Raw genomic sequence first — 25,411 nt, 5'->3', positions numbered from 1 at the left:
CTGGACTGGGTCATAGACGTACACGGGTCTTTCACAGGCCTAAGGCCCTCACAGACATTTCCCTTCGTTTGTACCTGTCTTTTACACGCAAACGGTGAATTCGCCTCTGAAAACGAATCTTTCTAAAAACTCCGGCGAGAGTGGAGATTCTGGAAAACTCCGGTTTTGCGTTTGCGTGTAAATTGAGATAAACAGAGTTTTAGGCAGCGGATGCGCCAAAAGTGTGACCAATGTTTACTTGTTGCTATGACGATGCTCATGTAAGCATAATTCTGATTGGCTTGCAGAGGATTCACCTCCTTCCTACACTGCCACCCACAGGCTTGGCGTAGTTATGACGGCGCTCAATGGCGTATTTATGCGGGTTGACTTTTTTGAAAACGATGCTATGTGCACGATGTTTTAATGTGACATCAACGGGTGTGTCTTTATGGTCAGTCTAGAGAAGAGGAATAATTAACAGCATCCTATATTTCTTTAAAAGAACATTTGGCATGTGTATGTTGCATCTTCAGGCAAATTCACTGCTTCATTTTAAGCCAAAAAGTTTGAGAATCACTGCTGTGAATACTGATCTGTCAACCGGCTGCTGTGGCAGTAATCCGGTGAGGTGACGTGGTGCTGACTTCTGCTGTGGATACTTCTATGTCTGGTCCTCACCAATGACACAAGCCGTGGAAATATTAGGAGCGCGTCGATCCGTCTGCACCACACTGGATGCTCATCTGTCATAGCAACACTGCCGCCTGCACTCTGGTATGCTGACTTTTATACCAGCCCCTGTTGGCACAGAGCCTGGGGAACAGGCCACTGTGTCGCCTCATTTACCACCTCCACTGTGTCTCTGTCCGACACTTCCTGCTCGCTCCGCTCAGAGACACCAGCCATCTTCCACTGCGGCGCTCCACCGACACTCTGAGACCAGTGGATGATAAATGAGTTTTTACAAAGTACGGTCACATGAGCCTTCTGTTCAGTGAAACTACCAGCCCCTGTCATCACACACTGCCAGATTAAAAATCAGTGTTTCTATTGGTCGACTGAATCTGCCAGTAAAAGCTGAACATAATGAACTCACATAATGACCTGCAATACAAAAAAACTTGATGAGCACTGCTTAAACACAGCTATGGCCATGTTTGACAAATGATTGTTGCAAATAGCAGATAAATTTAAATTCATCTGCTGTTTGCAACAATCAGGAATAGAATTGCATTCTATTCTATTCAAATTGCAGATGAATTTAAAAGTTGTACAAGGCTCATTGGTATAAAATGATGCCTGTGGTTTCTTCGGTCTCTTGTCCGGGTTAGTCCAGTCTTGATCCAATATTCTCATGACTGACAGAAATGATGGCAAAAGCTGTGAACATAAAGTGAAATGATCCTTACACCCCAGAATATCTTCTTTGCTGACCTCCAGTGGTCACATGTCACCTCGCTGCAGTCATGTACGGCGCACAGTTGTGTTTGTGTGAAATGCCTGATGACACACAGTCACCGAAAAACATCCTGCAAGTGCTGATTTTAGTTTTAAACAGTCCTTCAATAACTGATGTTGAATGTTTCTGTCCCAGCACTCAACATTTTACAAGTGTATTTATATAATTATGACTTATGGAAGGTTTACACACATCAACACTTCAGCAAAATGAATCTGCTGATGAAGAAGACTGTGTTCTACTTTTGAAAGTGAGTGAGGTGAAAACACGGTCGTCTGTGTGCTGAAATCATGTTCTAGATTAAGAATCATCTGGATTGGACGGGATCAGATCGTCTCCTGCATGTTCCTCCTGTCTGTTTGTGGAACAGGTGTCTGAAGGAACAGCCTCAGACACACACCTAGTCTTGTCTCACATCTGTTTTTTCTGATTTAGTGACAGCATCTGGTTTGCAGCAGCCTCTGAATCCAGAGAATGAGGGAGCAGCTGTCAGACCTGATGGATGGCCGGCTTTGGTCGAGCGGAGCGTGGAGGGCCGGCACCAGGCTTTGGCACATGATGCATGATGCATGATGCACGATGCACAATGAAGTGGTATTTTTTCTGAGGGGTGTGAATGTAGATAAAGCTGCCACACAGCCGGCTCAGAGCGTGTGGGAGTGCACGAAGGCTGGAGAAGCACATGGTGGAGCCGGTCCTATCCTATTACATCTGACACCACCCAGTCAGCTGACAGATGAATGGAGAGGACACCCCGGTCCACAGACTGCTGATTGACTGTTATGGCCTTTTCAGGCTCTTCTGACCTCAAATCCTTTGAAGGACTGTTTAGAAGAACTCTGAACCACATTATTCATGATGGTGTCAGAGATGATCAGAGAGAGGCTACATGTTGAGTTTACAATGTGGAGAAGGACTAAAAAGTTCACGGCACGAAACAGAAAAACAATGTTTAAAATGTACAGTTTCAGGGCATTGGGGAAGTGTTTCGCTCAGCTGGTAGAGCAGCCGCCCCATGTATAAAGTCATCGCTCAGTCCTTGCTGTGGTGGCCCAGGGTTCAAATCCGACCTGTGGCTCTTTCCCGCACGTCATTCCCCATCTCTCTTTCCACACATGCCTGTCTCTATCAAAATACAGCTTGAAAAGGCCAAAATAAAATAATCTTTAGAAAGGTTTCTGGTCATTGATAATCGATAATATGTCTACAATGTAAACCCAACATCAGCTGACAGGACTGTGATTTGTTACCTTTCCTGAGGACGGTCCCAGTGATCACCTACATGACTGTCAGGCTCATCAAATGACCACATAGCACATCTGGGGCCAGAACAGAAAAAAATGATAGTTTCATTAGTGAGCTGTGTTCAACTTGTTAACACTGTGAGCTGAGCAGAACGAAAAGGTTCTTAATAAACTGTTGTTATGGCCAGTGAAGTCATTACCACTCCCTGTTCAAACAGTTCTTATTAGCCTGTAACAGAAGATGATAACGTACACAGAGGAGACATGAAATCAACTAAAGAACAAAACTCTATATAATATAAGATAACAACATTGTACAGTGTTCATGTGTTCCCTGCATCATGCATGAGCTCACTAGTACGTAATCATTACAGTCCCGTGAGTGGTAAACACTAAAACGTGTGAAGTGTGACATGGAGAAAGGGCACCACGGAGATGTTTCTGTGGCAGCTTTTCAAAAGTTCCAGGCGCCTGGCTCTGACCGGCTTTAGGACCCTGCGTCACGACGTACCGGGGCCAATGGGCCATTAGCCGTTGCAGCGCTGTCCCAATGGGCACAGCGAGCACTCCTAGTTACAATAAATCGTCTCGTAACGTGCAATTGAAGGGGTCCCCTTCTCCGACAGCGATGACCACAACCTTGGTTTGAAGTGAGCGGAGGGGGGAGCACGTGGTAACTTCAGTCCAGTATAAATCTCCTACAAGCGGCCACTGCTGTCCGCTTGGCACGCGTAAAGGACGAGCTATTCCCCTACTAGATGGGGTGAGGGAAGACGCGTGAAAGCGCTCCACAGTACCGAAGGCTTTTTTTTATTACTGAGCTGCTTCTAAAGGCAGAGCCTGTCACCGCTTTAACCACTCTGTGCGGATTCGCGATTTCGCCTCGACGTGTCAGCCAGACTCCGCACCTTGCGTCCCCGCTGATCGGCAGGACCGCGTCCGAGTTTTGGTGTGTGTAAAACAACTTTTTGTCCGTAGAGTAAAGCGATGACTTGCACATCGAGCCGCTGAAGTTTGAAAGATAGAGACGTCGGGCCCGGGCTCGTGGAGGCTAAGGTGCGGTTAGGAAAGCTCCGATCCGAGCGCTCTGATGCGGTGGAGGTGTGCTCAGTCCCGCAGGCTACACGGCTGTGCGTCCCGCTGACTCTGCGCCCTCAGCTGTTTTTCACTCTTGTTTTCGTCCATGAATTTCAGACCCGTTTGATGTCGCGTCCACCTCTGGCAACATTCAGCGGCACCTTTACGCACTCTATCTGTCAGCCGGGAATAGATCCGTGGGAGCCCTTCCGACCAAGTAACGGGTACCTTTTTGTTTCGGGACTGTTGAATGGATTTTCAGGTACACTTTGCTAAAAAAAACTGGGTAATTAAAAGATTTTAAATAACTCTTTTGGCGTCTTGACCCGTGTGCGTAAATGCTCTCCACTTTGATTTTTGTTTGAGAAATGCGTCTTCCTGGCGAGATTTAAAGAGTGAATATTTCCTGAATCTGTTTTTTATTTGAGATTTGAATACTGTGGAGGACAAGATGAACCTGTGTATTGTCAGTCTCCTCCTAACTTTGGATTTAGCCACCGTGGCGCTCAGTTTGTCCACATGCAGCACGCTGGACATGGATCAGTTCAAGAAGAAACGCATCGAGGCGATCCGGGGGCAGATCCTGAGCAAACTGAAGCTCACCACCCCCCCGGAGGATTTTCCTGAGCCCGAGGAGGTGTCCCGGGACATTGTCGCTATTTACAACAGCACCCGGGACCTGCTGCAGGAGAAGGCGAACGAACGGGCGGCGACGTGTGAGCGGCAGCGGAGCGAGGAGGAGTATTACGCCAAGGAGGTGCACAAGATCGACATGCAGCCCTTCTATCCGTCAGAGAGTAAGTATGCGCGTGCGCGTGTGTGTGTTCATATGTGCAGTATGCATATGTGTGTTCCTCTGTGGCCTCCACTGATGGCTGGAGTGTTTAAAAGTCCCAAATAGCGTTTGGTCACGTGTGTTTGTGATTGTCTTGGAAATTCTATCATGCTGCTGGATGAATGCAGGGGAACAGCCAGATAGAGTGAGGGAGTCTGAGCTGAGCTGCAGTTCTCAGACATCAACAACTACAGAGTCCAGCAGAGTCTGCGGAGCCAGCTCAACGCCTCCTCCTGCATGGACTCCACACATCAGTCACATCAGGACTTGATCTGTTTTCAGTGTTGAACGAGTCATTTTTACCCTTTGGTGGTGTCTCTCCATACAGAGTGTTCATCTCATTGGAACTACGTCACAGTCAAATTCTCATTTTTGTACAAACTCTCAGAGCAGAGACTTTTTTGTAATTTGGTGAATTTAAGGCTCCTGCTGACCTCCACGTCCTTATCCCCCTGAAAACCGCCACTGCTCTGACAGTGTGTGGTGTTCTTAACGTGGTCCACTCAGCTGTAGTAGTGTCACAGTCAGAGCGATCATTCAGATTGTTTTCTTGTGAAAGCAGCTGCAGACCACAGCTGGGAAAGCAGGAGGGAGTGAACCAAACACAGTGTGATGTTATTGTCTTCACATTTCCAAATGTAGTTTTGCTGCTGACGTCAGATGGGTGGCATGATGACAGTGATGACTAGCAAAGACAAGTTGTTATTGTAAGACTATTGTGAGCAGTTAGACACAGAAAACACTGATCCCAGATCTGCTCTTTAACTCCATTTAAGAATGGATATATTGTTCTCATCATCATAATCATAGAAGCTCACCTCTAGTACCAAATGGAGGCATCATCATCATCATCATCATCACCACAGAGACTTCTGTCAGTGTCACTTCAGACTTTCTCCGTGATATTAAACCACCCCAGTGAATTTCTTCCTGAGCCTGTTTGGACACATTCATGAGCCTCCTGTCCTTGTTAACCCTTTAGATCCCAGGAGAATTCTAGAATGTTGCTGCCACTCAAATGAGCGTTTTTTCCTCCTCAGTCAACAAACAGCTCAACCTCAAAGACAGAAAGAAAGTGACGATCACAAGTTGTCTTCCTTTTAAACTTCCTTTTTAATTCGAGACCACAATGTGGCTTTTGTCACTCTTTAAACTGGCATGCTTCTTTCTTCATGAGAACAAACAACAGTTCAGCTACATGAGAAAAAATAATAAAATCTGGGGACGCTTTGTCAGCGGAGACATTTATTTTGTTGATGACAACTTCAACTATCTACAAAACAAAGATCAGGACTTTTTCTTCTGTTTGGATTCACTGAGAATGATTTTAAAATGACAGGTGCTTGGTGCGCTAACTGAGTCTAACTGTCTGTTTTCTGTGTATATGTTCAAACTTAACTTATTTTCAGCACGAGGTAATGTAACAACATGCTGCTGGTCGTCAGTGTCACTGGGGATCCATGTGGAAATTTTATGTGTAAAATTGGTGGAGCACTCCTTTATGCCCCTCTCAGTATAGGATTAAACCGTGTTTGGGTTTTTGCCCTTTACTGCTCAGTGATGCAGAGTCTAAAAACAGTCCAACATTCTCACAGACTGAACCCGAATACACGCCGACACCTCAAAGGATGTGCGTCGACCAATTGTTTCATGTATGAATTTGAAACCGCATACAGTTTGCAGAGGAAGCCATGTTTGTGTAATAATCCTTTAAGTAGAGGGCGCGGGTTCAGCTCTGTGCTGACAGCTCCTGACCTCTGACCTCCCATGTGGGGAGGATGAATTTCTCCTGCATCACATCAAAGAAACATCAGAAGAGACGCACGGCTGTGGAAACCAAATAATCATATTTGATGAAACTGGAGTGCCATTAACCCCAATACGGTTTTCCCCTTAACATCAGAAATATGAGTGCGTGAACTGAAGCAAAAATAAATTAGCACGACATTTTGTAAGCCCCGAGGTGTATTTTGCACTAAATGTTATGCTTGGCCCTGCCTCTTGTGTAAATACCTTAAATATGAATAGATCAGGCCTGATGCCAAGTGCAGTCAGGAAAGCATTTATCGGGTATAAATAATACTGAGTCAACACGCAGGGAGGAAAGAGGCCAGAAATGATTCCCATTCATGTGAACTGGTGACACTGGCCAGGTCCTCACATCTGGAGACAGATTCTGACAGCGGAGAGATCAAGCAGTTAACTCTTTGGCTTCAGCTCTATTTATTTAGTCTCTTTCACTTGACATGTGAGTGTGAGTTGCTGTGAATGTGAATCTCTCTGTCTCTCTCTCTCTGTCTCTCTCTCACACACACACAGACACACACCACACAGGGTATCAGCCTTATTTGGTTGGGCGCCAGGAAGTCCTCAGAGGCAGCAATGCGGGGCACGATGGCCCTGGAAAATTTACAGAAATGCTGGGCAGCGGGGTGAGATGGGTGATGTGGTGTGGGGGTGTGTGGATGTGGAAGGCGTTGGAGACACTGTCCCAGGTCTCACAGTCATCTATTTAAACCCAGTTAGCTGTGAGGAATTGTGTGTATACCCTGCCTGCCACTCACTCCATGGAAAATTCCAGCAGGAGAGACGCTCAGTCGCTGGGCTTTGGACGGGTAGAAGGAAGACCCCTCCAATCACCACCACCACCACCACCACCGCCGCCTCCCCGCCTCCTATTCCTTCCCATCCTGCCCCTTTGTCAGTCTGCTGGCATTTATCTGCAGGAACAACTTTTAAGCTCTGCTATACTGACATCACAAGTTAAAGGGGAATTCAACCAATTTTACACACAAATGTGATGGTGGAGTTCAGCTCAGCCTGTGAAAAGAGTTGTAGAGGCTCTTCTCTGGATGTGGAGCAGCTTTGTCAAGTCAGAGTAACCCCCAGTGATGTCATCAGTGTTGCCTCCGTGTGGAGATTTGTATTTTTAGTTTTAAGTTTGAATGCGGGCCACTGCAAAAAGACTTGGAACATTGCATCATGGGAAAATGTAGAAAGCAGTACTTTGTGAGCTGAAAACACTTTGAACATTATGGTTTCAATCAAATACTTTATGTTTTTTATGGATCTGCTTTACTGAATCACCCTTTAATCATCCTGAATATGTGCTTCATCATCCTCAAATAGACCTATCACTCCACTTAATCTTTGATGTCTCCACATAATGTTATCGTTAAGTAACAAGACTAACATAGTAAATTATCATTGTAATCATCATTAGTTTATGGTCATAAAATGATGAAGTTGTGATGCAGAGATAATTGTACCTTTGCTTATGCTTACTTTCCCCTTTATGTATTTTGTCCCTTTAAAGAAAACGCTGTTTAATATTCAGACCTTTGAATTCTTTGGACAGAAAGCAGTCATAATGGAGTATTACTGCATGTGCCCTTTGACCGTTTGCAGTGCAGTAGCAGGAAAGCCTTCCCTCTGAGCACAGCCTTAGTTAGAAGCTGTGCACCTCATCGGTAAAGAATCATTTCACACAGACTTTCTTCCATCACGTTGACTGCCGTTAGTGTATGTGTGAGTATGTGTGAAAAGGTGGCTGGCTGACACCGTTTGTCTGATTGTGTGGCTGTAGTGGAGCCGAGTGGTCAGAATGCCTGTGTGTTGTGGCCCTTGTGCCCTACAGCCGGGTGGATGTCTCTGGAGAGCTATAGACTTCCAGCTTCCTCCACACTGGCCCCACTGTGTGCTGTATCTAAGAAACACTATGACAAGTTCTTCATTCATATTCACATTATTAGGATATTATGAATTTGTTTTATTTATGCTGGGAAAAAGTCTTGATGTTGTGTCAACCATGCAGGAAGTAGTGATGTTCATATTGTATAAATAAGAATGGGCTGGTAGCAGCACCACTGCCTCACTGTTTCATACCATTGAAGAGTGACCACCATAATTCCCTAACATTGCTGAAATGCTTTTATTTACCTTTTCTTAACCATATCATACAGTCTTATAGATTCATTAAATTATTGTATTCAGATGAAATAAAATGATTAAATCATGCTGCAGAAGTGATGCCTCTGGAATCCACTGAACACACTTTGGACTGAGAACAATCTGATATTCAACATATCAATATGACTTTAATCATTGTGGAGACTGTTTTACTATCAAGATGTCTTGATCAGTTTCAACTTTGACCCTGTTTGTCAGTCACTTCCAGTGTGCAGCCAATGAAAGGACAGTTACCAGTCTGAAAGCAACAATGGACAAAAAGGAAAAGAGATGTTTTATGTGTCTTGACTGTCAGGTCATTTCTTTGCAAGACAAATGCAAGACCTTCTCTTGCAATGAGCAGAGTTTACACCACTGATCATGTGGCATGTTTTGTGTCCTTCACACTCCAGCAGACATTGTTTACTTTATCACACACACGTGTGCACACCCACACACACTCATAACATAGAAAATGTCAAAGTAGCAGAGCTGTGTTGTTCCCATGGTGGTGTTGTGTTGTCTGTCTGTCCTTCCATTTCCACATTTGGCAGGTGTAGTGCTGCTGAGGTTGGCCAGATGGTGGCGTTATAACAACAAATTTTACATTTTGTGCTGTAACTTTTGTAAGTCTCCTCCTACACGTTTCGAACAATTGTCACCAGATTTGGTATAGAACATCTCTGTCAGATCCTTAACAGTTCAGGCTCATGCACACAATGTGATTTGTGGTGTGCTCGCCGCTGTCTTCAGAGCACTGCACTGCTGCATTGTGTCTGAAAGGACCAATACAGCTTAGCTATAGCTGGCCCTCAAAGTTTGATGTGAGCACGGCCTCTCAACAGTGCTACAAGCAACAATACTGGGAGTCAAGCAATTGGGTGGTTCTGAACAGGCACACCCTGAACTGGCTCTAAACTACTACTGATAAAGTGGATTTGTCCTTGAATGCAGACAGGCTGCTCAGCAGAGCTGCACACTCTATGACTGCACCCCTCAGCCACAGATAAAACCACTTTTCACAGCCAGTGTTTGTCCTTAATGATATGTGGCATCTGATTTATACTGCTGTTTGCTTTGAAAGGGCCCTGGAAACACACACACACACACACACACACACACATCAGAGCACAAATCGTGCATCTGACAGTGACACAGAGTGCCCATGCTGTAAATATCCTGTCAGAACACTAATAAGCTTGGCGAGGATTTCAAACAGCATTTAAAGAAAGGCTGTTTGTTACAGGGAGTGAACATGGTGAGCCAAAGATTTACTGCTTATTTACAAAGCAAATGTGGACCACATGTTGCTCTCTGCTTTTATTTAGTGAGTTGAGTTCAAAGGCAGTAATTAGCTCCCCATCAGGTAACAATTCACCACATTACACACACTGAACCTGTTTTTTAACAGCATTTGTGTGGGGGAAGCTTTATGTGGAGTTTTCCAACACTTCAGTTTGCAGCGTGAATATCAGTGTGAACACTCAGCGAGGCAAACCAAAGGAGCAGATCGGCTCGAACAATGAAAAGCCTTAGTGCTGGTAATCTCATTGCAGAGTGAACTGTTGTCTGTTCGAGTATTAGCCGTATGAGAGACATTCCTGCGGTGTGTAAATTGCCAAGGGGGTGCAGGACGGCGTTGTTTAAGATCAGCCTCTAAACACGCCTTTAAACGTCTGCAGGAAGGATATGCCACTTTTTAATAGGAAACAAATACTGAAAGGAGTAGCCCAATTTATATGGAGAGTTAATGCCATGTGTCTGCAAGTGTGTACTGCTGTGGCAAACTATGAGCATTGGACTGTAACCCTCTGTCTGAACTCCACCCCAGGCAAAAAACATGTCTTAGAACATGACTGGAGGCCAGGAACGAAGCAGTGATCAGACCCTTTCCCTCCTTCCCAAATACTGATTCCAGTACTTACAGCTATAAATGGAGCTCAGGTAAGCTGCCACTACTGATTACTGATGTGGTGTCAGTGGGATCATTTCCATGTACGATAGCATGACCAGGGATTGCTGTGGTGCCAAAAACGGAGCCAATGGCCCACGGTGACTGAATGTAACTGAATTTTATGACAATATGAATCAGTTACATCCTGATAAAATTAGTGTTGGTCCAAACATCCAGCAGACTGGACCAGAGGGTCAAAGGCAGAGTGTGGTGCAAGACATTGTACAATCAAAATTTAAGGAAGTTTTTAAGGAATGTTTTGGTGTCATTGGTGCAAAACAAACATTCTCTAAAAATATAAGTATCAATCCAAATACTGTATATAAACTGTGCAGGAATTGTAAGCATCAGGTAATGTGCAAATGTTCACAGTGTATGGAATATTTTAAATGTGCAGGTATATAACAAAACAAGGAAGTTTAAATAAAGGTGTTAATTTAACACATAGAGTTTGTAGGCACAGTGTCAGTGTGACATGTAGAGGCTGGGGTGGTGGGTGAGAGAGTAGAAGACAAACATCCCAGGGTGAACACAAAAAAAAAAACACAAAAAAGCTGCTAAATGGACTTTTTACTGTTTAGTCAAACTACTGTTTCCTCCTCTGGTGAGTAAAGTTGATAGTCAGACATGTACATCATCAAATCAAATTCTGATTTGTGTTCTAATCTTTAGAACTTTAGTGGGATTTCCCCTCATCTCTCCCTCTCATTCCCAGAGTGAAAGTTTGTCTGTCCTCGGCCATTGTAGTAACATGATGGTTATAAATGAAAACACAGTTATGAATATATTATATATATTTCATTTCTGCCATTCTTCTGAAAATGGAGCCCCCTGAATCTGACACACCACCTTTAAGTAAGCAATACATAACACATCAACCTTAAGGTATCTCAGATGATCGGTGGTTCGATCCTCCAGTCTGCATGTCTAAGTGTCCTTGGTCAAGACACTGAACCCCAAATTGCTCCTGATGCTGCGCCATCTGTGTGTGAATGGTTAGCCTTGCATGGCAGCCAATGCCATCAGTGTGTGAATAGGTTAATGAGATATGCAGTGTAAAAGTGCCTTGACTGGTTGGAAGACAAAATGTGTAAATGATGAAAGGACTGACAGTTTGCTCATAAAATGCTATTTTGATTGCCCTGTGTGTGTGTGTGTGTGTGTGTGTGTGTGTGTGTACGTGTGTGTACATGTGTGTACGTGTGTGTGTGTTTGTGCATGTGCATGCGTGCGTGTAGTGAAGTAAAAGTGTAATGGTACAGGCACGTGGCTCTTGTGTTTGTGTGTTGTGATGTGTATGCATGCAGCAGCATGTGTGTGATGGATAGTTAGTCCAGCTGAAAACCTCTGGCTAATCTCCCCTGCACCTCTCTAAATAAACCCAGTCGTGTGGCGGCTGTTGGTTTGTGAAGGGAGACTTGTAAAAACAGCCAAACACATGAACACAAACACATGGAGATCAGGCACCATCCAACACGGGGGAGGAGGTCCAGACCTTTCTGATAAACAAAGATACAGAGGTTTGCTTCAAGCAAACTCTCATCAGATTATGTTGTTTTTAGACTATTATTGGTGTGTGTTCAGATTTATTTGAACAACACGCTGATTCTGCTAAAAGCTGACATTTTTTAAGTACTTCCTGACACCTTGGGATACCCCGTCCTGATACGCTGTGGCTCTAAACATCTAACAAATCTGAAATAAAGGATCTGAGAGAATGTTGCACATAAAACAACAGGGAGCCTGCAGTGATCGCTGGTCCTGACCAATTTAGAGCTTTATACACAAGAACTCCATTTAAGAGTGCTCTCTCTCTCTCTCTCTCTCTCTCTCTCTCTCTCTCTCTCTGTTCTCTCTCTCTCTCTCTCTCTCTCTCTCTCTCTCTCTCTCTGTAGGAGGGTTGAAGGGTTCGATCAGTTCCTATTGTGCTCTGGTGAAGGGGTGCACTACATCAATTTATCAAACACACTACAGCAGGTCCCACTAGTTATCTACCACAACCTGAAACTGAGTGCTGAGGCGACTTTTGAAGTATCCAGGTCCATCTGTTCTTAAGTTTGACCATTAATCATCCCTGTAAACAACACAAGTCCATTTGTAAAGTTTATTAAGAAATGTGTTGTCTCTCCACTTGTTCATGCCGATGGCTCAGTCACAGACATGGAACTGAAAGTGGAGGAGTAGCAGCAGAGGGATGAACCAAGTGTGGTAAAAGTAGGTTTGTTTTGTAAGTGGACACCTTTTGTTCATTGTATATCTGTACATGAATAACACACCCATCAAATCAAATCAAATCAAATCAATTTTATTCGTATAGCCCAAAGTCACAAAGTACATTTGCCTCAGAGGGCTTTACAATCTGTACAGGGAGTGACACCCTCTGTCCTTAGACCCTCGGTTCCAGTGAGGAAAAACTTGCCCACAAAAAACCTTTAACAGGGAAAAAAGGTGGAAGAAACCTCAGGAAGAGCCACAGAGGAGGGATCCCTCTCCCAGGACGGACAGACGTGCAATGGATGTCACGTGTACAGGACAAATCAACACAAACATATTGTACATTTACAATGACTGATAAAATGACAATGAATCACAATGAATGATAAAATGACCACAGTAGCAGATATGGTAGCAATAATGACAGTAATAATATATGTAGTGGACGTCATGCAGGATCACAGCAGCAGCCACGATCCATGAGAACCTGTTGGACGAAGTCCCCTGGCAGTGTAATCCTATGGCAGCATAAGTAAGGGATGACCTGATCCAGCCCTAACTATAGGCTTTATCAAAAAGGAAAGTCTTAAGTCTATTCTTAAAAGTGTTGACCGTGTCTGCCTCCCGAACCCAGAATGGTAGTTTGTTCCACAGAAGAGGAGCCTGATAGCTGAAAGCTCTGGCTCCCAATCTACTTTTGGAAACTATAGGAACCACAAGGAACCCAGCGTCCTGAGAGCGCAGTGTTCTAGAGGGGTAGTAAGGTATTATGAGCTCTTTTAGATATGATGGTGCCTGACCATGAAGAGCTTTGTAAGTAAGGAGAAGAATTTTAAATTCATTTCAGATTTAATAGGTAGCCAATGCAAGGAAGCCAAAATGGGAGAGATGTGATCTCTGATCTTGGTTCCTGTCAGAACACGTGCAGCAGCATTCTGAATTAACTGCAAAGTCCTAGAGACTTATTGAGCAGCCTGATAACAAAGAGTTACAATAGTCCAGCCTTGAAGTAACAAATGCGTGGACTAGTTTTTCTGCATCCGCTTGGAGAGCAATGTGTCTGATTTTAGCGATGTTACGTAAGTGGAAGAATGCAGTCCTCGAAATTTGTTTTATGTGGACGTTAAAAGACAATCCTGATCAAAAAACACTCCAAGTCTTTACAGTGGAGCTGGAGGCCAGGGTGATCCCATCTAAAGTAACTAAGTCTCTAGAAAGAGAATTTCTGAGGTGTTTGGGTCCAATTACAAGAACTTCAGTTTTGTCTGAATTTACATAAAAAAAATTGTAGGTCATCCAACTTTTTATTCCTTAAGGCATGCTTGGAGTTTAATTAACTGATTGGTTTTTAATCAAGCTTGATCGATAAATATAATTGGGTGTCGTCAGCACTAACAATGAAAATTAATGGAGTGATTCCTAATAATGTTCCCTAGAGGAAGCATATATAAACTAAATAGAAGTGGTCCAAGTACAGAACCTTGAGGAACTCCATGAAAAACTTTGGTATGCATGGAGGATTCATCCTTGACGTGAACAAACTGAGATCAATCTAAGAAAACAACTTAAACCAGCGTAGGGTGGTTCCTTTGATGCCAATTTGATGTTCCAGTCTCTGTAAAAGAATTTGATGGTCAGTGGTGTCAAATGCAGCACTAAGATCTAAAGGACAAGTACAGATGAGTCCTTTTGTCTGATGCCATTAGGAGGTCATTTGACTTGCTTCTACAATGCGGTCTCTGGCTATGATGCACTCTAAATCCTGACTGAAAATCCTCAAATAGACTATTGTTTGGAGAAAGTCACACAGCTGATTAGCTACAGCTTTCTCAGTATCTTAGACATAAAGGGAAGGTTTGTATCGGTCTGTAGTTGGCTAAGACCTCTGGGTCTAGAGTGGGCTTTAGAAGAGGTTTAATTACACTACCTTAAAGGACTGTGGTACATATCCTGATAATAAAGACAGATTAATCATAAACAAAAAGAATGGTAACTAGGGTAACATCCTTGAGCAGCCTGGTTGGGTGGGTCTAAGAGACAGGATGACGGCTTAGCTGCAGAAATGATTAAAGTTATTTGATGAAGGTCGATGGGAGAAAAAGAGTCTAAATACATATCAGGTTTTACAGCTGTTTCCAAACTTGCTGTATCAGAATGAAGATCAGTGCCTGTTGAGGGCAAGAGGTGATTAATTTTGTCTCTAATAGTTATAATCTTATCATTAAAGAAGCTCATGAAGTCATTGCTACTTAGAACTAAAGGAATAGATGGTTCAGTAGAGCTGTGATTCTCTGTTAGCCTGGCTACAGTGCTGAAGAGAAACCTGGGGTTGTTCTTATTCTCCTCTATTAATGAAGAGTGTAGGCTGCTCTGCCATTAACGGAGAGCCTTCCTGTAGTTTGAGATTATCTTGCCAGGCTAGATGGATTCTTCCAGTTTGTGGCCCGCCATTTGCGTTCAAGATTTACGTGTCTCTTGCTTTAATTTACGAGTCTGCTGGCTATACCATGGTGCTAGCCTTCTTTGTTTAATTATCTTCTTTTTCAGAGGTGCAATAGAGTCTAGAGTTGTCCGTAATGAGCCTGTAATACTGTCAACAAGATGGTCTATTTGTGAGGGGCTAAAGGAAGCAGACAAGTCCTCTGTTACAGTTAGACATGGCATTGAATTCAATGCTGAATCACTTCCTTAAATTTGGCTACAGCACTATCAGATAAACATCTGATGTAGAAGTTTCTGCACAAAGGCTTATAGTCCGGTAGTATGAACTCAAAGGTTATTAAAAAATGGTCAGACAGAAGAGGATTCTGTGGGAAGACTATTATATTATCAATTTCAATGCCATATGAAAGAACAAGATCAAGAGTGTGGTTCAGACAATGAGTCGGTTTATTTACACTCTGACAAAAGCCAGTTGAGTTTAATAGAGAGATAAAAGCAGTACTAAGACTATCATTATGGATGTACACATGAATGTTAAAATCACCTACAATAATTACTTTATCTGTTTTAAAGATCAAGCCTGATGCAAATTCAGATAAAAATTCAGAATAAGGACCAGGAGCTCGATATACTGTAACAAATAAAATTGGCTGCAATGTTTTCCAGGTTGGGTGAGTGAGGCTAAGAACAAGACTTTCAAATGAATTATAATTTAGTTTAGGTTTAGGATTTATTAATAGACTTAAGTCAAATATAGCTCCAACTCCACCACCTCGACCAGTACTTCGAGGAACATGAGTATTATAATGACTTGGAGGAGTGGATTCATTTAAGCTAACATATTCATCCTCCTGCAGCCAGGTTTCAGTGAGACAGAACAAGTCAATATCATAGTCAGATATTAATTCATTGACTAAGACAGCTTTAGATGACAAAGACCTGATATTCAATAGTCCACATTTAATTCTCTTATTTTGGACTGTTGGAGATGTTGATTTAATTTGTATTAAGTTTTTATGATGAACTCCTCTTCTGTCTGTTTTATCTTTAAATAATGTAGGTGGACGGGGGACAGACACAGTCTCTATACTAAAGGAATGCAGCTCTGCTTCTTGGTCTCAACTCTGGGTTGTCGACATGGTTTTGGTCAGCTAATAAACTTGGCCATGTTTCTAGATATGAGAGCTGCTCCATCCAAAGTGGATGGATGCCGTCTCTCCCAATCAGACCAGGTTTTCCCCAGAAAGGTGTCCAATTATTTATGAAGCCCACATCGTTTTCTGGACACCACCTCGACAGCCAGCGGTGGAATGACATGTCCAACATCGTTTTGGCATATTCACACACCGATGAAACATTAATTTTAGTGACCTCCGATTGGCGTAACCGGGTGTCATTACCGCCGACGTGAATAACAATCTTACTGTATTTACATTTATCTTTAGCCAGCAGTTTCAAAAAAGACTCGATGTCGCCCGCTCTGGCCCCCGGGATGCATTTAACTAGCGGGTGTGAGCGGGGAAAATCTGTTTGAAACGTGGAGCGGTTGGTGGTGTACCATAGGCTTGAGTTTGGGGGTATGCCTCCTTCGAACAGTCACCCAGCCTCCCGGCTGCTCGGGAACTACCTGGGGACGGCTAACTGAAGCTACCTGTGGCTGTACCACACCTCGACTACCGGGGACTGGCTAACTATCTGAGCTACTGACTGTTCGGTGGTGCGGTACCGTGCCTCTAACTCACTGACCCTCGCCTCCAAAGCTACAAATGAACTACATTTATTACAAGTACCGTTATCACTAAAGGAGGACGAGGAGTAACTGAACATGTGGCACACAGGACAGGAGAGAGCAGGAGAGGAGAGAGACGCCATTGCTATCGCTAGGCTAGTTAGTGTGGCTAACAGAAACTGGTGAAATTAGCAGATAGTGGTTACTAAAGTTAAGAGACCTGTTTGTGCACAGACAGAACAAGTCAAAGGATAGTGCAGAGATAATCACTGATGTGAGAAATATATGAAAATCTGTTTAGGTGAACAGAGCAGAGAGCACCATGGCAGCAACACCGATAACCGAAAGAGACAGAATACGCTTACCGTAAAGCACGTCGTTCACCCATGTATCTGATGACATTTTTTTATTATACAATATGTGCAGCCCTACCCCTAACCCTGTCAGACTTAATGCTTTGCGCTCACCATTGCTCTATACAGCCACATGACTACTCACATAGTAAGAACTTGACATAAGTCCATCTGTGTCAAATTCAGAAGACTGGTCATGATTTCAAAACAAATACTGGTATAAGTAAATATTTACTGTAAAGCCCAAAGAATTCTGACAGTGTTGAGGCAAACACGCAGAGAAGGGTGTGAAAAACGTATAATTAAATATACAGTCCACAGGAGCACATTGGGCTCCATCGTTGAGAACTGGAACAAGCATGCCAAAAAATCATGAGAGATATCAAAGTTCAGTCTACCTAATTTCACACCTCTACACAGCTGGACATCATTGTGTGAAGTAAGCTGGTCTATCCATGACAAAAAAGACTACATCAGGCAGGCTGCTGGTACATTCGCTAAGCAAAGTTGTGTGTTTTCTTCAGCTTATGTCATTGTCACTATGATGGATCTTTTTAGTTTTCAGGGCAGTAACAGAGCTTGCAGTCATGGTGTTATTGCTGTGTTGCTGCAAACAGACTGCATGGTAACTGACCATCATTTTTCATTTCTATATAGTGCCAGTGTTTTACTACAATGACTGCAGACTGGACTTGTTGTTTTTGTCGTCCATATTCGTTATTGGAGTGATCTGAGAGAAAGAAGGCAGCTGCAGGGAGAGTTGAAAATTTTAAGACCTCTGGGTATTTGCCTGAGTGACGGACCTCACCACAGGGTTGTTGTTGAGAGCCCGCTTTCTGTTCACTTACGCAAGACCTGGACGCTGCTGCCATTTGAACTGCTCAGCCTCTGTGGCCAAGCAGAATTGCGTAACAGAAGGGAGAGAAAGAGAGCGATTGAGCGAGAGAGTTAAAAGAATAACAAGTTCTCCTTCTGCACTTTCTGTATTGTTTACAGCAACAGCACAAGTCCTGTGTAAGATGATAGTCTTAACAGGAGTGCAGGAGGAAGGGGAGGAGGATGTTTGGTGCACGGGCTGAGGCTGGGCTGTGGTGTGGCTCACATGTCTGATGGGAGTTTGGATAGTATTTCTGCCTGTGCCGGTGCTCAGCTTCGGCTTATGCAACAGGCTGGTTGAGCAGAGCCTGCTGGAGCTGTGGTCACAACGGTGTGTGTCATTCAGTAAGTAATGAGGCAACATTTATCTGCCCTGCTGCCACTCTGCATGTGAGAGTGTGTGTGGGTGTCGCTGCCATGCTTTCTAATTACCTTGTTGCCATGAAGCAACAGTGGAAGAAAGCCATCCCAGCAAGCGTTTGACAGCCTTCATCATGGAGGAGGAGGCCAAGTTTAACGTCAGTTCACATGGACACCAAACAGTGTGCTATTATGGCACAGTCAAATTCATATTACAGAATTTGACTGTGCAAGAAAAAGATTTGTGAGACGAAAAGTTATCCAGGAGGAAATGTGCACAATATGTTGAATTTATGAATTTAAAACTGCTCAGTGCCTGAAATCAGTCGTGCTGCCTGAGAAATGTAAGTTCTCATATTAAAAACGAACTACAATGGGTTTTGAAGAGCCACTATCAGAAAGATAATTCTGCACTGGATCTACAAATTACTGAAGGAACTTCTCTATTTGACGTTTGTGGACCATGTGATGTACTCCAGTACTATGTACGTTTAGTGCCAATGCAGGAATACGCACCCTTCAGTTGGAGTGTGGGGGTCAGGGTGGTTGATAAGCATGATGGACTTTCATGCAAGAGAGCAAAGTTTGGATCCTGACGTGCAGTTTTGCAGAATCGTGTGTCTTCTTCTCTAGTATATTTCGCATTGACAGCATCATTAGTGGACAGAGCTTCCAGACCTATGAAATGAAGCCAACGTGTGTGTTTTATACCTGAAATTCTTTCATGGGCCGCACGGGGAGACTGCAACAAAAAAGTCTGATCAAGTGTTCTGGAGAAATGATCCTACTTCCCCCACTGATTTATTCGCTCCTCTTCCTTGTGAGCTTATGGTCTCAATCTTTAGTTTAGAGTCTTCTTCTATACGGCATGATGTTCATTGAGTAAATGATGGTCTCATTTATAGTAAAATAGCTGATAAAGCGGGTTTGCTTTAGGACATGGCTAACCTGTGACTTACAACTCATTCTCAGTGACACACACACTCTCCAAACTCCATTGACTATTTCTCTCCTCGAATGTTTTCACAAACACTCTGTAGTTACTGTTTAGCTAAAATGTTGTGTGTTGTGTTGTGTGTTGTGTTGAAATGTACAAATGTTTGTGACCAAGCTGTATTCTACCCAGCAGCTCCATGCTCTCGTCCAGATATGGTAGCTTCTGGCTTGCCTATAGCATTATTGCTTTGACGTGATCTGAATGTGGGGAGAACGACTTCCTCACTCCATGCCATGATCAATAACTAACATCATAAACAGCATACTTGGTGTGGTAGCAGCTCACTCTGTAGGGGTTTGGCTTGGATACTAATCTTTGCCCATTTTGTCTGTAGCTAACCAGGAAGCTAATGCTTTCATAGAGTGACACTATATGAGCTCGGCTAACCTGGCTAAGCTGACTGGCATGCTACAGCTGATAGACAACAAAATATGGACAGTTTGGGTCACATACTGTACTGAACGCACCAAACGGGTTGGCATGAATACATGTCTCGTTACTCCCCTGGCATCACTCTGTCTGTCAGTCTACATATGTGTGCTTCTGTGTGCCTGTTTTTCAATTCATTTCATACATATTCACATAGTGAATAAAACATGTATCTGTGTCGTGTATACGTGTGTTTATCTGTTGCTGGGAATTGGGCCTGTGGAGACTGATAGGCCATGGTGGATGGGCCTTCAAAGCTGGGTATTTTTAGTTCCCAGGGATTATGTGTGGAGTTGTTTTCAATTTGCTATTGGCAGGTGAGCGGCTGGGCGGAGGCGTCTGCAGGGAACCAGACAGGCAGCAGCTCACATTCCCTCACTGTAAATCCTTTTCTTTTCCTCTCTCGCTCTCAGTCTCTTGTCTCCTTCTCAGACTTTTCTTTTATTCTCAGCACTCGTTCCTGACACCTCCCTCCCTTCCTCCTGTCCCCCGTCCTCTTGCTGTTTCCTTCATTTCCTCTTGGCTGCTGTGTGTCTGTAGCCGTCTGCTCCTATCTGCTGCACTCTTTATCATTCTTTCATTTGTCTTCATCTGCTTTGTTGGCATCCCGCTCTCAATTTGTCTGGTTTTCTTTTCCATAAATCACTTCTAATGATCTGATTTACTGTCACTGCAAAGGATTCTTTGTTCTTCAACAAAAATCATTTACCTTCTATGATATCGTGTTGTTATATGTGCTGACTTTTCCCTCTCATATACTTACTGCTGCTCAAGGGTCCAGTTTTCACTGCGGTTTGGGGAGGGGGCCGGCCATGTCCCTCTTACTTTTTAAAATCCTATTCCTGTCCCTCACACTTTTATTGTTTCCAGCTGCCAAAATGCAGACGAGAGAAGATCTGACTAGATAAAAATGCTGATAGGTCATCTGAGTTGCCTTAAAATGTTATTTTGCACTTAATGGGCAGCAGCAAGAGCTCTGAGGACTTCTTTTGCTCTTGGTTTCACCTCTTATTGGCACTAGGTGGAATGTGGAGAGAATACCTGCACATATTGTTTAGGTATTCTGTCTCCTCTGTGTCTCTATTTTTAGTTGTACTTAATATTCTCCTAAAAAGTTGCATATAAAGATGCAAATACTAAATAATCTAGTTTCTGTGTGCACAACACACACAGCACCTCTTTTACCAAAGTAGAAGCAAACTACTTAAAGTGTCATTGTTGTAATTCAACCTCTAAATTGCACAATTTATTATTATTTATTGTTATTAAAATGGCTTTTAATATTTAGCTTAGTCGCACATGTTTGTAGTGTACTGTTTTATGTTGTTATGTGTCTTTGAGTACTCAAGAAAAGTGCTTATAAATAAATAATATAAAATTATTATTATTATTTTTAGTAGTAGTAGTAGTACCACCAACCTCTGGACTGAAGTAGGCCTGACCTTCGCTTGCATGTAGCATGGGAAAGGATGTGACAAACATTACAAGTGTAAATAAAAGCCTAAAACATCACATTTGTATTTTAAATGGATACAAGACCCTTGAAATGAAAAGTGTTGATGTAATGTCTGACCCACAGTATTTGTGATTTACTTACTGTCTTTTGTCCTTCACTTCCGCCGTGAATGTCGTACAGAAGTGAGAAATACTCAAAAGTAGGTCAAATACTTTTCCCTTAAGTCAGTTGCAGCATTTCAGCCTGCAGACTAATATTTAGTCCCCGTTTCCATTCTCAAATGGTAAAAGTGATTCGGAGGTAGTAAACGGCTGCATCCAGTAATAAATCTGACAAAAACAAAAAACAGAATATCTCCTGGTAACATATTTACAGCATCATGTTATGTTTCATTAAATCTACATGTTTTGGAGTAAAGATCTCCATGGTAACTGAAATGTTTAAATATTACACAAAACACCCAATAATATCGCCATATGTGTGTGTGTGTGTGTGTGTGTGTGGAGAAAGAGATGATAATGATGATGATGTTTGTGCCAGAACCCACTACCCGTGCTGAGGAGACACATGTGCACATGTGGATTTCTTCATGCCAATACATCTGCAAAAGCAGTCACAGCTGAATTCCGAACAGCTCAGGATCACAGCGTAATTATTTCACAGCAAATGTTTTCATTTATGTATTCCCACACTTTGAATCTGTTATTGTTCAGCTCATGGATAGAGATGAATAATATGGCTGCCACCTGTTCCGGTCATGAAAAGAACCAAGGTTTGGTTAAAAAAAAAACTTTCATGAACGAGAATTAGTGAGAAGAGCTGAAGTGGAGTACTGGGGCTGCCTAAATCCTCAATAATTGACTCCAAATGAAACAGTTTTAGCAGGTTTCTTTCTTCCTGTTTTCGAGGTCAGAGGTTTGCCCACTGCAGGTGTCCTGCTCAAACCCAGCCAAGACAATAATGACCCTTTCATGTAGCAACCTCCAACTCCCTGACAGTGCGTAAAGTAGCCCTGTAAAGTTGAGGCCAGCCGCAGCTGAGTCATTACATCTTTTCCTCAGAAACTGGAGTCCGGGAGAGAGTTTGGTCAGCTGCAACCTGTAACTGACACATCCACGACTCAGGAAGTGTATCTGTGGTCAGCTGAGGTCAGGAGGCTGCTGGGAGGGGCTGTCCCGCCACGCTGGTGCAGATTCTGTGACAGCTAGTCAAACTATTAGTTTCAGTCAATTTTAGTTCTGACTGAAAGGCAGGCTCAGGTGTGTTCTCATACCAGAGGACAGCATTTCACATGATCAACCAGCAAAGACTTGTGCATTTTATCCACAATGCTGTTGGTAGGAGCTGATTTTAGTTTGTCAAGTATCCCAGCATGCATTCTGAGTATCAGAGTTGGCACTGGATGTGATTTTAGTATGAAGACTGTCGTATCATAAAATTTAGTTTTGAGATTTTTTTGGTTTAAGATCGGTCTTGACTTTGAATTTGTGCTTGAGTGATGAAGTGTCCATGATGTGAGGTCTGCTATCCAGCGAGCTAGCTTTAGTTTGAAGCTCTCAGATGACTATGGGGAGATTTACTGGAGATCCATCAGGTGGTGACTTGTATGGACCTGACAGTACAGATTTCCCAGCATTTATTTAGGTATTAAAGCTCTGCTATTTGAACAGCAAATTCACTCCTGAGAACATTTGCCGTGAGAAATCAACTCTGTACATCTTGGATATTGGTAGTTTTATGAGAATTGCTGGCAAATGGAAAATGTGCTTCATTGTGTTCAAGCTGAAAAGCTCTTTAAGTGCCAGCCAGTGACACTCACAGGCTGCTGCAACCTGCAACCCTGCAGCCTTTGTTTCTGAAGTTGTCTACAACTTCAGAAACAAAGGCCCATGAATGAAATATTTTTCATTTTCATATGGCTGTTATTCTATCCTTACACTCTGAGGAATGTATAACATTCAGAGACATCTGAGGAAATCAGAGTGTTTATAAAATGGCGAGCATCCAAAGAAACCTGTTTACTCGTCAGAGGAATTCCTCAAAACATGAATGAAACAAACAAGATATTCAATGTTCAAACTTGTTTTTGTAAATAGTCACTCATTCTGAATTTGATGCCTGCAGGACAGAAGACAAAAAAACAACTAAACCGTTTCAGAACAATGTTTCTCAACATGCAGTTTCAATGAATTAATCAATTTTACCATTCAGACAAACCAGAGAATCAAAGCAGCCCTGAATGACGTGACCTTTGACAGCACTGCATTAAAAACCCACAGAATTGTATAAAGGATAGTAATATGGGCTCAGGAATACGTCAGAAAAATGTTGTTGTTCATCTCCGTATCTACAAATATAGTGAAGAGATGTGAAGAACATGCAGAAACACTGCAGACTTCTCTGAGCTCATCTGTCACTGATGGAAAGTGGAAAAGTGTGCTGTGGTCTGATCACTTCCATTTTGGAAATCGTGGATGTCATGCCCTCCTGGCCAAATTTGCATTGTGCATTTTACACAGCATCTCAACTTTTTAGAAGCAGAGTCGTATCTTTGAGGGATGTTGTCTTTTTTATTATGAAAAAATATACAACATATGTGTATTCACATTAACCAGATAATTCAGCATTTTGAGTAATTTCACTTTCGCTCCGATAGAATTCTGAGATGACATGTAAATATTAATCTCACGATTGAGTGCATAAGCTAAATTCCTGTTTGGATACAGATTCCTTTTAAAGACTGTGGTTTTCTTCTCTGGGGTCTGTGGACACCCAGAGCTCTGGATGTCCCCCCAGAACATATCCAGAATGATAAATACTTTAACATATGGCAATTCTATTTACTAGAAATGACCCCAATTAGAGAATATTTAAAAATGACCACTCTAATCATAGGTTTCACTCTCACCATAACATCTCACCATGTGCAGTGCAGCCTAATACTGTTTTCACATTGCATATCATATGGAAAAGATGTAGTAATGACAGATTAGGCAGAGGTTCGGCACTCAGAGTGGTACTAAGTCTGTCATTGCAGAGTGGGAGAGGTCTGTGAAGCCAGTGGTTTCTGCTGACAAAGCCTCTAGTCATAGAGTTTGTGTGCTGGGGAGGAGAGAGCAGCCAAGCACAGCACTCTGAGCCCTCTCCCCTCAGGAAGGAAGCCTGCGTTTGATGGATCCTCACACAGGTTTCCTATGAACTCCAAGGTCCAGTCAGGAAGATGTTCGGGGCTTTTATTATTTGAAATGGATTAGATTAGATGGGCCTTCTTTGCATATGGCTCACTATTTAAAATTTCTGCCTATTATCATACTGTGTCAACGTTAAGCACCTCTAAAACCTTACTGATCAATTTTATTCAGTGGAACTCAATTCAGAGAATGTTTGATGTTGATGACAGGTTTTACGTAGCTGTCTAGTGTAGATAGTACAGTAAGAGTTGGAAGAGTGAAACATTTGATCAAAGCAAACATCCTGATGGAGCTTTCAGATTAAACTCACAGAGGTGCTTTCTGTGTTGTCTGTGTTTGTTGCTGGAGTCAGTATCATGACGTGAACCTAAAACCAACGTCTCATACACACATACACAGTTTTTTTGGCACTTCACATGTGTGACAAACTCTCCGGTCAGGCCACAGATGAGTTTTTTCTGCCATAGTAATAATAGAATTTGAATGGACATTGTTTATAATTATTACACAACCAATGAACAGGATGTCTGCAGTCATCTGTCTGACAGAACACATGGACTGTACTTATATATCTCCTTTCTAGTCTTCCGATAACTCACAGCTCTTTTACACTACATATCTCATTCATCCATTCACACACATTCACACACTGATGGCACAGCCTTCAGGAGCACTTTGGGGTTCAGTATCTTGCCCAAGGAGCCGGGGATCAAACCACCGATCATCTGATTATGGGACGACCCGCTCTGCCTCCTAAGCTGCTTCCTAACTCAGCTGATTAAACCAACCACATAGTTGCATATTCTGAGGCTCTGCCATATGAAATACACCTGAAGTATTTTTTCCACTTGTATGAATAAATGAT

The 25,411-nt window shown here is 42.8% G+C and overlaps 1 protein-coding gene across 1 annotated transcript in view; it reads left to right on the top strand.

Annotated features, from left to right (window-relative positions):
* The first annotated feature begins 3,239 nt into the window (after positions 1 to 3,239).
* Positions 3,240 to 25,411, top strand: part of tgfb2 (transforming growth factor, beta 2) — a 38,765-nt gene continuing 16,593 nt past the window's right edge. The window contains exon 1 of the mRNA XM_010752699.3: positions 3,240 to 4,559. Coding sequence (XP_010751001.1) covers positions 4,214 to 4,559 — 346 coding nt within the window. The 5' untranslated portion in view covers positions 3,240 to 4,213. The remainder of the gene's footprint in view (positions 4,560 to 25,411) is intronic.

Source organism: Larimichthys crocea, chromosome XIII (genome assembly GCF_000972845.2).
Source record: "Larimichthys crocea isolate SSNF chromosome XIII, L_crocea_2.0, whole genome shotgun sequence".
NCBI lineage: Eukaryota > Metazoa > Chordata > Actinopteri > Sciaenidae > Larimichthys > Larimichthys crocea.
The sequence above is the reverse complement of the archived record's forward strand: the minus strand, read 5'-3'. Positions and strand labels throughout refer to the sequence as shown.